The sequence below is a fragment of the Ammodytes marinus genome, assembly GCF_949987685.1.
Source record: "Ammodytes marinus genome assembly, chromosome: 14".
In the NCBI taxonomy this organism is placed as follows: Eukaryota; Metazoa; Chordata; class Actinopteri; order Uranoscopiformes; family Ammodytidae; genus Ammodytes; species Ammodytes marinus.
The window spans coordinates 24,908,345-24,920,879 of NC_137218.1; the positions used below are offsets into that span (position 1 = coordinate 24,908,345).

Below are 12,535 nucleotides of genomic sequence, written 5' to 3' on the forward strand. Positions count from 1 at the left end.
AGTGGGGGGGGTGAGCAGCCTGTGAAAAAGACAATAATAGCCAGTTCATGTCATGGATGCACTAAACCTATTTGAGCACTGATGATGACATTGTGTCATTATGTTGAACATCATACTAGGAGGAAAGTATAGGTTTAGCCAAGGCACCAGAAGGTCCACTCACTTTAATTGAGCTTGTTTAGACTTTTATTGTAATGGGCCACATTTGTAATTTGCATTAGATGCAATGGTCAAAGTCTTCAAAGTGTCCTCTGCGCTCACTTTTTGGTCTGGATTAGTGTTGATATGAAGCAGCTGCACTGTTGCTGTTTATTTGATTTTTCCTTCATGGTTACCTAAGGTAATGATACAGTGGGAAGTCCAGGTGTATTTACTGCTCACTAAAATGACAATCAGAGTGGTCTTCAAAGTAGGTACTTCTACATGTTGATACTATTTTTATTTATATTCCACGATGATTTGCAGCCTAAAAGCATATTTGTGATTCAAATCATGCCAGGTATGATTAGTACACTATATATTCTTTATGAAAGCCAGCAAATAGGTGAGGGGTGTAAAGTTAAGGCAAGTTATTTCAAAGCAATTGCAAAGATGCCAAAGAGGGTTATCTTCAGGATTAGCATCCAGGCTTACCTGAGACAGATCTGGGATGTCTCCTCGGTCGATTCCCACTTGCTGCAGGAAGAGGACAAAAACCGTCAGAACTTAGATGGGAGGAATAATATCCCAGCCATGATCTTAATGAATATAATGGTTATGGGACCAGACTAACCTCTGCAACTTTGAGGAACTCAGAGATTCTGGTCATTCGCGTAAGGAACTTCTTGTAGATGTCAAGGCCTTCTTTGCACTGGACTTTCTTCATGTCAAAGTATTTCTCTGTTAACAGAAGAGGAAAAATAAAAGATTACAAAAAGACTGACAAACCCTACCATCATATTCAAGCTACACTGTGACTTGTCCTAGGTTAGCAGACTCCTGTTTCAAGGTATGCAAACAAGGCCTACTGAAAATCCATTTTTATTTATTTTTTAAGATATTTTTTGGGAATTTTTATGCTTTATTGATAGTGTAGAGACAGAGTTGAAATGGGGCAGAGAGGGGAGTGACATGCAGAGAACGACCGCGGGCTGGAATCGAACCCGGGTCCGCTGCTGGCTGAGGCCCATGGGGGGGACGCTTTACCAACTGAGCTAAAGGCGCCCCCCTTTTTCATTTTTATACAAGAATTTGGAACCAAAGTGGGTAGCCTTGCCTGGTAAGAAGCTGAGCAGTGTATGCATTCACATTATGCTAAAATAGAAGCATGGAAGGATTTCTGCATATTAACTATAGCTGTTGGGTGAAAGAACAATTCATAACGCCCGTAGAGAAGCTTTCTATAAACTTGATCTGTAATAAGCTCATCAAAGGTCTGCTGCTCCAGGAAGACATCAGTTTTTAAGTCCTCCATTTTCCTTTTTGTGTAATAAAGATTGCATGAATTGTGCAGAAATGCTAATGAACATTCCCTAAGCACATCCATGCTGAATACAAACTATCACGGTCTGTAGTGACCACTTCAATCATAATGAACAGGGTCAAAACAGTGGATTTGCACAAAAAAAATAAAATGAAAGCTTGTTTTCACCCAGGAGGTTGATGATGCCTTCGTTGTACGCTGCAAACAGTCGGATGGCGTCTTTGAACAGAAGCATGAAGGCTGCGTTGATCACACCGTTTGTCAGTTCATTGGCATTGACCTAGCAGGTTGTGGTACAAATCAGGGTTAAAAATTGCATAAATATGTGGAACAAATGTCAGCAATGGATTTAGACACCAACCAATGAAGCCAACACTGATCACTCACATTGAAATCGAGTAGGACGTCCATCTGATTCTGAATGATGGGGATGGTCTTGAGGAGCTTCTCTGTGTTCATGGTTCTCATCACTCCATCAGACCTGTAGACAGAGAATGGAAAGAGAGAATGCTTTAGCAACATCAATGAACACAAGGTCTTTGAGCCAGCTGACACTGAAAAAAAAGGGCTCTCTTGTCCCAAATCATATATCATTTGATCCTTATGATCTCCAAGTCATTGAATCAACAAAGGAACATACTGTATGTACAAGTGGATACATCTCTTCTTGTACATGTGGACATTGATAAACTCTACACTTTAACAGCCCCCAATGGAAGTCTATTTAGAACTATACTGCAGTAGATGCAGAATAACAAGGCAAATTGGGCCCAATGCACCCATGTCCACCACAGAGCATGAAAAACAAAAGGTTTTGATGAAAAGCACCATGAACTGAAGAACCAACAGGGTAACATAAAAAAAAATTTAAATGCATATATCCCATGAGCTTATGTAACTTTTACCAAAACTGGCGCAATGTATTTTTGCAGATTAATAAAAGCCTTGAAATGTTTTTTTTTTCAGTATAATTCAGCCCTGTCTGCCACATGACTGAATGATACACCCTCCCTAAGGTGTCAAAAAAATGTTCTGGAACAATAGCATGGAGAGCATTGCGGCTGGTGTACATGGCAACACTAACGTCCAAGTGTCATAGTGAAAGCTAAGAAGTGAAGGTTCCTTACCCTCTCTTTACTTTGGTGAAGTCAAAAGCAACGTGTCTGTAGGACACAGCCTTCTCATTCAGGTAGCGGCTATACCTCCTTATGAACGTTGACATATCGTAGCCTACATCACAAACAAAAGAAGTGAGGCGGTCAGGATGAATGTTGTAATACAGATGAATACTGGCAGATAAAGGCTTATTCATTCACAATGCTACAGTGTTAATATACCTTGTAGGCCACTTTTGTCCAAGAAATTGCTGAGGTTGAATAGTGTGTTCCTCGATGCCAGATACTGTATAAATCTCTGCAAGAAAAACCACGAGGAACTGATTATGCTTTGACAAAGGGAGTTTGCCACAAAGAAGGCTTTAAAAAAAGCTAAAAGTTGTGCAATGTACATCTTTACTTCTGGGCATGTACCATTTAATGCAAAGGACGTGATGATGGGCAAGCTATTTTTGTTGCCCTATATGTTGTCAATGTACATGGGGTGAATGCTTTATTAGATTCACTTCTTCTGTACAAAAATCCCTTCTGTCATTTCTACCCAATTCAGCAAAGGTGAAGAAGAGTTATTCCGTAGGTCCTCACCTCATTTCCATAGACCATGAGCTGGTGTGTGGTGGTGAGCGACTTGAAGACAACCACCCAGCTGGTGTTGGCCGTCCTCTCAAACAGGGTGTCAGCCAGCTGAGGGATGTTCACATTCATCTCATTGGTACAATGAATCAAGTCTAAGGGAGAGAGAGAGAGAGAAAGAGAGGCAAGGAATTAATGCACACTACCACACAAGCTTGATTTCACCAGTCTGTGAAAGCAGAGATTAGCTTCCACATGTCCTTGTATCCGTTCCATTTCATAACACAAATCGATTAGATACAGGAGGGCAATGGCATGCTGGTGACGAGTCAGAGGTCAGGTGAAATGAAGACACTAGCCAATAATAATGAATGTACTAGCCAATAAAGCTTGAAAATGCCCCAAAAAAAATCTTTAAAAAAAACTCAAAATTCATGTCACCCTTGACTCTTCCTATGTAGACATGCCTGTGATTTGTGGAGTGACAGGGCATACATCCTTAGCATGCGTCTGCTATGGCAGTGTGCCACCACCATCTGGCCCCCAAGGGAAAGTAAATGCCTCCTGCTTCCTCTTTCCACCAAGGCCATGGGACTGATCAATGATGCCAGACCTCATCACACAGCTCATATATCTTCCCAACACACAGAGCCCTCTCTTTCAGTGTTGGGTGACTATACTTAGCTGCACATGTTGCCCTTAAACTTCAACCTATGGTGCCACAATTTGATATTTCAACACTTTTGGCACATAAGGAATCTATTTCTTTTGTCCTCTTTTTCAGGAAATCATGTAACAGACTAACTGTTGAAAATGATCCAAGTTATATCCAATATTCATAGCCATCAGATGCTAAAAGCTTGGCAGACAATGTTAATGAATATTTAAGTGAGGGGGGGGGGGGGGGGGAATGGTCCCCTCCAGACCCATTAGATCCCTCAAGATGGGTAATTAAGAGTTAATACTGACAGGTTGCATTTTATATCCCCATTGCATGTTTCTAATCATGTTTTATCAGCACTGCAGATTCAAACTAAATTGAAAAAGTTGAGGTTCAAAGCTAGTACCAAAATGTACTGAAGATAAAAGTGAGGAAAATTAAGAAATCTACTGTGACTACATAGACACACATCTTTCCAACCCTCTCCCCTCTACAAAGCCACGTCAATGAACCAAATGAAATATTTAATCTAAGTTAATAGTTGACACTGGCGGTTGTGTAAGAGAACGGCTGTGCTCCCCTATTGAGGCCTGTTTACATGGGTGGTCTATGAATCCTTCTCAGTGTTTGTTGAAAACCACACAACACAGGCTTTTTGCTTTTTTACATACACAATAAGCCACCCCCATGTGACAACAAAAGGCTTTTCAGATGCAACTGAAATTGCTGTGGAGGGGTAGACATACACACAAATGCACTCGCACACACAAAACAAAGCACAACATAGGCCCTCATAACTACAATATGACTTAATAGATCTGTTAGCTGTCCTGAATAAGTTGAAAAGAGAGAACGCTCCACTTTGCATGACTGACTATGTCTGACAGACCAGTGGCTGGTTTCTTTCTCCGTCTGCGTCTCTCATAATTGTGTCTGCTGCTTAATGTGGCTGAGTGACTGGGTTGAGCTACCCTGTGGTATTCTGAGAATGTGTCAAAGTAGTCGCTCCTCCCCGTTTGTGAAATAGCCATTGTGTTTCAACACCCACCGACTTCCCTAAAATCGATTGTTGCTAAAAACAGAACCGAAATAGTTTGAAGTCTCAGCAAAATACATTTTCTTTGGTGGGCAGCAGTTTTAAAACAAAAAAATCATCAGTCTTGTGCAATTATTTCCACAGACATGAACACGGCTCTTGGCAAATACTATATTAAAAGTCCTATCAGCAAAATTCATGAGAAACAGTGTGCCGTATAAGACATTATTTCCTGCTTTCTTTTTAAATGTTGGCTTGACCACTTTTTCACACACATTTAGATGACACCAAGTGCACAGTAACAAGACGCTTAGGGAACCCACACACAAGCTGTGGGCTGCAATGGCCTGCATACATTTGAGCTGATCAGCAGGGCTCATTTTAGCTGTACATTAGCTACATAGCTTAAAGGCCTGCTAGCAGACCTCACCACAAAAGACCTGCAACACGCATACGATCTGTGCTGTAGTGCATGGGCCATTTGCAGAGAACAATTAGACCACAATTGTACATTTTACTTACTACTCATGAGCCAGTTTCAAACTCCTTTCTCACACACACACACACACACACACACACACACACACACACACACACACACACACACACACACACACACACACACACACACACACACACACACACACACACACACACACACACACACACACACACAAGATGTAAGGACTGAGCACTCAAAGTGGGTTCGGATAAAGGTCATAACTTTAATCTTTTAAATGTAAAAAGAATCTACGTGTGCAAGCATGTTTCAGTTTGATAGTATATTACACCATTACACCATAGCCAGTTAAGATTTATATTGATGTCTATAAAAAGAAGAATAAGAGTCAACAAAAGCATCAATGAACATTCCACAATCACGCTTTCCATCTTGCTACAAACACGTATTTCCAACTCAAATTCCGACGACATGGCCTGTGTGAACAGATGAGCGGTTACGCGGGAGAATTATTACCTGTATGTTATTATTGTTATCATTACATATGAACAGTTCCAGAAATAACATGCCAAAGAAAAACATTTACTATTACGTGTCATCATGAATTAGAAAGGTCCACCATGGGCAAACAGGCTAACTGGGAGAGTGTGTGACGGAATTGCGAAGTGAGCAAGTAGTACATTTAAATATAAACTAAACCTGGCTTCAAGATGTGTTCTGCATGTAAAGTGGTAACAGCTGAACTTTTTTTTTTTATCTCCGTTGGAAGCAAATTGCTAAGGTGTAAAACAGTGGCCACCTTAAAACAGCACTGTTTTAAAAGTCTTGACAAAACAGCACCTTCCTCTTAAATAAAATACATTTATATTAATTCATGTTAATGTATGATTTAACTTGAATGAATGACAGTCAGATGTAATTGATAGTGCTGTGTCTGAAGTCAATGTGTTCAGTATTAAGCAGAGGCCACAAAACATCAAATAAAGTTGGTTCAAAAGATACCAATGGCAAAGCGTTCAAGGCAGCACACATGTACAATATACAAACGGCCAGAGAGGAGACTATACGGAGCCACTGACTTCTAGTTAGTGATCTGTGGTACTGCTGCTTTATGACACTGTAGTCAGCACTTTAACTTAGGCTTGACAGTGTACTTCCTTTCTGGATAACAGCCAAGCAATTCCCAAATCGGATGCATTTCAGTTTGGAAATCATGTGGAATTTCAAGATAACCGTGATTGCGACATGTCATGCCCGCTATGGGGCATTCTAGCGCAGGAAGTGGATGACTCTTGGAATGGGATCATGTACGTAGGAGCAGTATAATTGCAGGGAAATGCATCAAAAGTTTCCCCAGCCAATCTCACATCTGATCAGCCCCAGCTCCCCGGTGCTCTGGGAAGGGCTCGGGTTATGTAATGACTTCCTGTTGGCTGTTTACCCTTGGCTATCTCAGTCTCGCCTTAAGATCTAGAAGAACACTTCCTGCTTCAGGAAACGTCTCATGTGGGTTAAAGAACACATGGAGTCCCTGGAACGCTAGCCCACATCAGTATCTAATTCAAATACTTCATGAGGATTTATTGTAGAGATAGCAAGAGATGGGCTAGAGGTGTGTGTGACAGGGTATAGGGTGACCTATTCTCCGCTTCACAGGCAGAGTAGTAATTGTTTTGTGATGACCTTTTCTGTTGTGCTAAAGAGCGATAATTAAGTTAACGTAGATCATATAAGGTGAGAAACAGGTGTCAGTAGTTGACAAGGACTTCTCCACTGCATGACTTTGACATCTAGTGGGCTCATGGTAGCTTGTTTGAGTTGTGCTATTAAATCTCACAGGCCTTTTCAGAGTCAGTGAGCCCCGTCCGGCTCAGCTGGTGGACAGGGTGTCAGCACTCTTTTTAAGGGCAGTCACTTGATGCCACTGCTGTCACATGGCCCTCGTGCAGCAGCTCTACATTGAGTGCGAGGAGGGTTAAGCTATGGGCTAGGGCTGTGAGGGTCCAAAGGTATACATGTATATTGGTGTGCTTGTCATTAGGCTTCAGATGAACCATGCACAGATACAGCTGAGGTTCAGGAAGTGCAAACCTGGGAAGAAAGACTACAGCCACCACCTTTAGCGGTCTGTTGTGAAGCCATGAAATATCGTCAGGAAAGACAGATCTGAGGAGGTGGGTGTACGGGGGGAATACAACACAAATACAATTGAAATACATGGCTCTTATTCAGCAATTGTTTCGACTTTGAACCAATCCCCGTATCCATCCAATCAAGTACTGTTGTTTGCTAAATGCTTGGTTCAAAAGAAAATACTTGGAAAACAATACTTGTGAAACAATGACTTGGACCCACTTCTGCTATCAGCTGTAGAAGACAGTGGACATATGGATCGACCAAAGGTGGAACAGGGAAGGCTGGATAACAACATCCTCCTTCAGCTAGTCAATATAAGGAAAACCTTTCTACACAAAAACAGATCTATCCTCTGTTTGAGTAATTGATAACAGTCTCCTCTCCATCATTAATGTTGATGAACAACAATGAAGAAAGGAAAGTCCATGGCAAATATATACATTACACACATATCAGCAGAGCACATTGTTTACCAGGCCTGTGCATCCTGTGACAGGATGTGGTGTAAATGTCTTGTTGGAGGTGCATTACCCGTAATACGGCCTTTGACTAAATATATCCAATAAACAGGGAATGGAGAAAAACCAGCCACTGAAGACAAACAAAAAAAATCATGTGACACGGTTTGACACCTGATAGGTCACTTCCTTGGTTCAGACCAGATGAGAGAATGATCACCAGTTTCAATTCTCTTTCAAACCTATAGTTTCCTCTGGTCCAAATCAGTTGGTGACGACAATGCAGCAGAATAAGCCATGTGAGAATGTTCTTTTGACTCATTGGTCAGATGTGTCTGGGCCAAGAGCAATAATATAATCCCTAAACTGCTCTACAATTGGTCAGAATTTCCATGCTGGAAAACTACAGAAACAAACTACAGGAAGTGGCTACCGGAGCTTGTTTAGTTCAAAGTGTTTTCTGGAGTTGGGTTGGATCGAGTACGACCACGTTTTCACCATAAACGAACCGCACCAGAGTTGGCTTGGAAGCGTACGAGATCTGCTCTGCAACAAGGTCTTGGTACGCTTGTTCGGTCCGCTTTAGGTACACACCGAGTAAGACTGCTGTGTGTGTTCTCATACAGTATACCTACACGAACCGCAGCAAAGGTTGAAGAAAACCTGAGTTCAATTTAATCTAACCAAATAAGGCAGGTGTGAAAGCAACATGATAACAACAAACCTGCAGCTTCTGAATTAGGCATCATAGAAAAAAATGACATCAAAGGGCCTAATTTAATATGATTACAAACTCTACGGGAATTTCTTCTCGTGTCAACACTACCAAAAGGTCAACAGCTTCTGCTCATTTCATATACTCATTACCTCATGAGACCTTTGAGCAGTGTTTACGTAATGGCATTTAACCTGGCCTAAAACAATTGCACTTGGGCTATTTAACAGCAACTCCTAGTAGAGGTGATATTAGAGCTGCAACGATTAATCGACGAATCGATTATTAAAATAATCGCCAACTATTTTGATAATCGATTAATCGTTTTGAGTAATTTTTTAATAAAAAATTTCCAAATTCTCTGATTTCAGCTTCTCAAATATGAATATTTTCTGGTTTCTTTAATCCTATTATGACAGTAAACTGAAATATCTTTGTGTTTTGGACATAACAATACATTTGAGGATGTCAACATGGGCTTTGGAAAATGTATCAACATTTTTCAACATTTTCTGACATTTTACGGACCAAAACACTAAACGATTAATAATCGATTAATCGAGAAAATAATCGACAGATTAATCGATTATCAAAATAATCGTTAGTTGCAGCCCTAGGTGATATACAGTACATTACGCAACTATGGACCTACAAAAAAAACAGATGTAGAGAACAAAAAAAATTAAACCCACTGTAAAAAATATTCTTTACTTATCCCTGTCTGTTAATTACAGTCTCTTTAAGGCATGTGACTGAGTTGATCTAGCATGCCAGTGGCTGCAGAAGGTAAACCATTGGCAAACTCAACGGAGACGGTGCAGTGGGCCATATCACACCTGCAACCCAGACAGGGGGAACACAAGGGCAGTAAGAAGCATCAGGTCTAAATGTGGCTGGTCAGGAAACTCCAAACGCAAGTGTGTGTACCCTTCAGCCCTCTTTAAATACCTCAAACCTAAGTGAGATAACTTCTAGGCGGAGGGTCTCTTGATGACCTCACTGAGAGAGGCTTCAATTCAGCAGCTTTCCACAAAGGAACCATATGACATGGTTGTCTGGAATCAGAAATGTCCTTGAGCCTGATCTCTCATTACTGCATATTCTGTCAGCTTAAAGTTGTGGTTATTTATAAACCCACAAACAGTACATCAAACATTCAGCAAATTTGAGTTTCAAGAAAAGCGCTATAAATACAAGATATTATTATTATTGGTCAGGCTTAAAGATTGGAGGTAGATGGAAGTGGATTCTACCGATACTAAGAGGCTAGTTGCAATATAATAGGTAATAGTTCATGCCACCATTCAAACTATAGACAACTGAGAGCATAGTGTGTATTCAACAGGCTGACTGATGGCTGCTATTCAAAATAGTCTGCAATGGCAAATTTTCATAGTAGGTACTAGTGCCTGGTGTGCCTTCATTTGCAAGGCTGATAGCATCAGGATAAAACCTCGCCCTGAAGAAGCACACATGAATAGCGTATTAAAGCAAGCAGCAATCGTGCCTAGGCCCGGATCTTTTGAAGCAGTGTGAGTGCAGGCCGGGCCTGGCCAGGGGGGGAGGAGGGTGGACAATCACGCTTAAGCACGGCACGGATCAACCGGGACAAGTGTGTGAGATGCCCATAGTGTCATGTATGAATGATGGATGGGTTTCAGCAGCAGTGACTTTGGGAGAGACTGGTCAGGGTTGAGGGAGAGCTGCCAGGAGCAAAGTCCAGAGATAACCTATAACCTGATCCAGAGTTCTCAGGAGCGCAGGCTGGGCCAAAGGTTGACCTTCCAACAGGACAATGACCCAAAGCACACAGCCAACACAACACAGGAGTGGCTTAGGGACAGAGATGTGGATGTCCTGGAGTGGCTCGGCCTGAACCTGGTCTCGACCATATCAGACCTGTCCATCAAAAGGTCCCCAGCTATCCTGACAGAGCTTCAGAAATCCCCCCCTAAATCCAGATGGCTGTAAAGGTCCTTACAAGCACTAGCCAGGCAAAACAACAGGCACCCGATTTACTATCTTTATTCCCTAGGGACATGGGAAAATATAAAGTGTACCACCTAGAATAAAATGAGTAAGATCATAGATAAAACAAGCCATTTCATAGCTTAAATATTCATAGATATTTCAATAAAAGAGATTCAGAAGTGACAGGATGGAAAAGCTGCTTCTTAATGGCACATAGAATGTATTCTTTACATACAGTATAATATTTAGATATCACTGATTCTTAGAATTGCAATGCTGAGTGTGACTTTAAACAACTATTTCAGTGTCATATGTCTATTCTGTGTTATACCACTTTCATTAGTATTACGCAGCTGACTGGTATGGAACCTGAAAACAGTATTTCGGAGACACAAACAAACAAAGCTCCCAGATTTGTAGCCTGACTAGCCTTAGTATCATCATAGTCTCATTCTAAGAAACAATTTGAAAACATATAACACATCACTTCCATGCCTTTTATATTGTAAGAAATCAATAGGACTCCACTCATTAGAGACCATTTGAAATGAACTGCCTAATTTTGGAATAGACTTGGCTGGCTACCTACTGCATTAAACCAATTTACGAAATTCTGATGCTTGAACAGACACTTGTTGGCCTTTCTAAAAGCTGAAATGTTAGGGGTGAATTGTTTAGTGGGACATGAATGTCTCATTGAAGTGTGATTCTTGGCATTTCAGGTGAAAATACTCATTTTACAGGCTACAGAAGTTAGCCTTTCAAACTAATCAGGGTATTGTTGTATGAACGTTAGTCAGCCTCTCTATGGCTAGCTCTAGAACACACTACTCGGAAATAAACCATGCAGTTATGTTTAATGCACAAGTAAATATGTGATTCCCTAGAAAACGTGGTGAATCATTTCAAATGTAAATGTTAAAGCCCTGATGTCACAACATATTTGCCTTGAATCCAATCTGCTAACACTGGACCCATTTCATTGACACACTGCTTATCAAAGCAGTTAGCCTGGCTACTAGCTAAAACCTAATGGATGACTAACGCTAAATTGGTTGAAACAGCAGAGCAGACTACCACAGTAGGGCTAAATTAACGTTTTACGGACCGTTATAATGTTACATGTATGTGCAGGCCTCATAGCCACAGACATCATTCAGATTCCTACCGTAAACGAAAAGCCGAGACAAATTTAAATACACAGACATAGCAGTAACAAATCAATAGGGTACTTACAATCCAAATGTTTCTTTTTTGGCCCCATTACTTCATGCGTGGTCGCCTTGCACACAATTTTGGATATCGCCGAGCCGGTGACACTGTGCTGAGCGGCGGTTATCCTGTCTGTAATGCTCTGTCCAGACATCCTGTCTCGGTTCAAATCAACGTTCACCGTAACAGAAAGGTTCCCAAATCCAGCGGTACAGCCTGGGTTTTCTGGACGGTGTCGGCTCCGTGCCACCTGACAATACTGGAGACAAGACACACAGACAGGAGAATAAATAGAGACAGACGACAGTTCGCTCGTAAGCTAGCTGGCGAGCTAACGTACGCAAATGGGACTCAAATTCCACAATAAGACTTTAGTAAAGGACTCTGACTGAATGGGCACATTTCACAGAAGAACTATTATTTCTTAATGACCGTAAAGATACGAACCTAGTCTTTCAATCGGTCCCTCACGTCTACAGCCTCTTCTGCTATTCCCGTACAAGTGTCTCACATACCGTGGCTACACCAGACAGAATGAAAATAGATGCTACTTCCGGGCACGATGTGTCACAGTAAATGCAACATAAAGGAACTCGCGAACTACTAGCAGGATTTCCTCCCTTCTGTGTGATTTGTAGCCTATGCTATATATTAAAGGGAGGTACACTTTTGGAACGTAATCAATGAAAAACCACCAATATGAATGAAATAGTGTTTATCTATATTGGCTTATTTT

The 12,535-nt window shown here is 41.2% G+C and overlaps 1 protein-coding gene across 7 annotated transcripts in view; it reads right to left on the reverse strand.

Annotated features, from left to right (window-relative positions):
* The window catches only part of picalma (phosphatidylinositol binding clathrin assembly protein a), a 30,236-nt gene extending 17,910 nt beyond the window's left edge, over positions 1 to 12,326 (reverse strand). For all 7 annotated transcript variants that reach the window (XM_080041138.1, XM_080041137.1, XM_080041136.1 and 4 more), the window contains exons 1-9: positions 12,247 to 12,326; positions 11,824 to 12,058; positions 3,163 to 3,305; positions 2,800 to 2,875; positions 2,590 to 2,692; positions 1,850 to 1,943; positions 1,631 to 1,742; positions 773 to 879; positions 634 to 675 (exon numbers count right to left, since the gene is read on the reverse strand). In XM_080041138.1, the coding sequence (XP_079897264.1) occupies positions 634 to 675; positions 773 to 879; positions 1,631 to 1,742; positions 1,850 to 1,943; positions 2,590 to 2,692; positions 2,800 to 2,875; positions 3,163 to 3,305; positions 11,824 to 11,953 (807 nt within the window). In that variant the 5' untranslated portion in view covers positions 11,954 to 12,058; positions 12,247 to 12,326. The remainder of the gene's footprint in view (positions 1 to 633; positions 676 to 772; positions 880 to 1,630; positions 1,743 to 1,849; positions 1,944 to 2,589; positions 2,693 to 2,799; positions 2,876 to 3,162; positions 3,306 to 11,823; positions 12,059 to 12,246) is intronic.
* Positions 12,327 to 12,535: the final 209 nt, after the last annotated feature.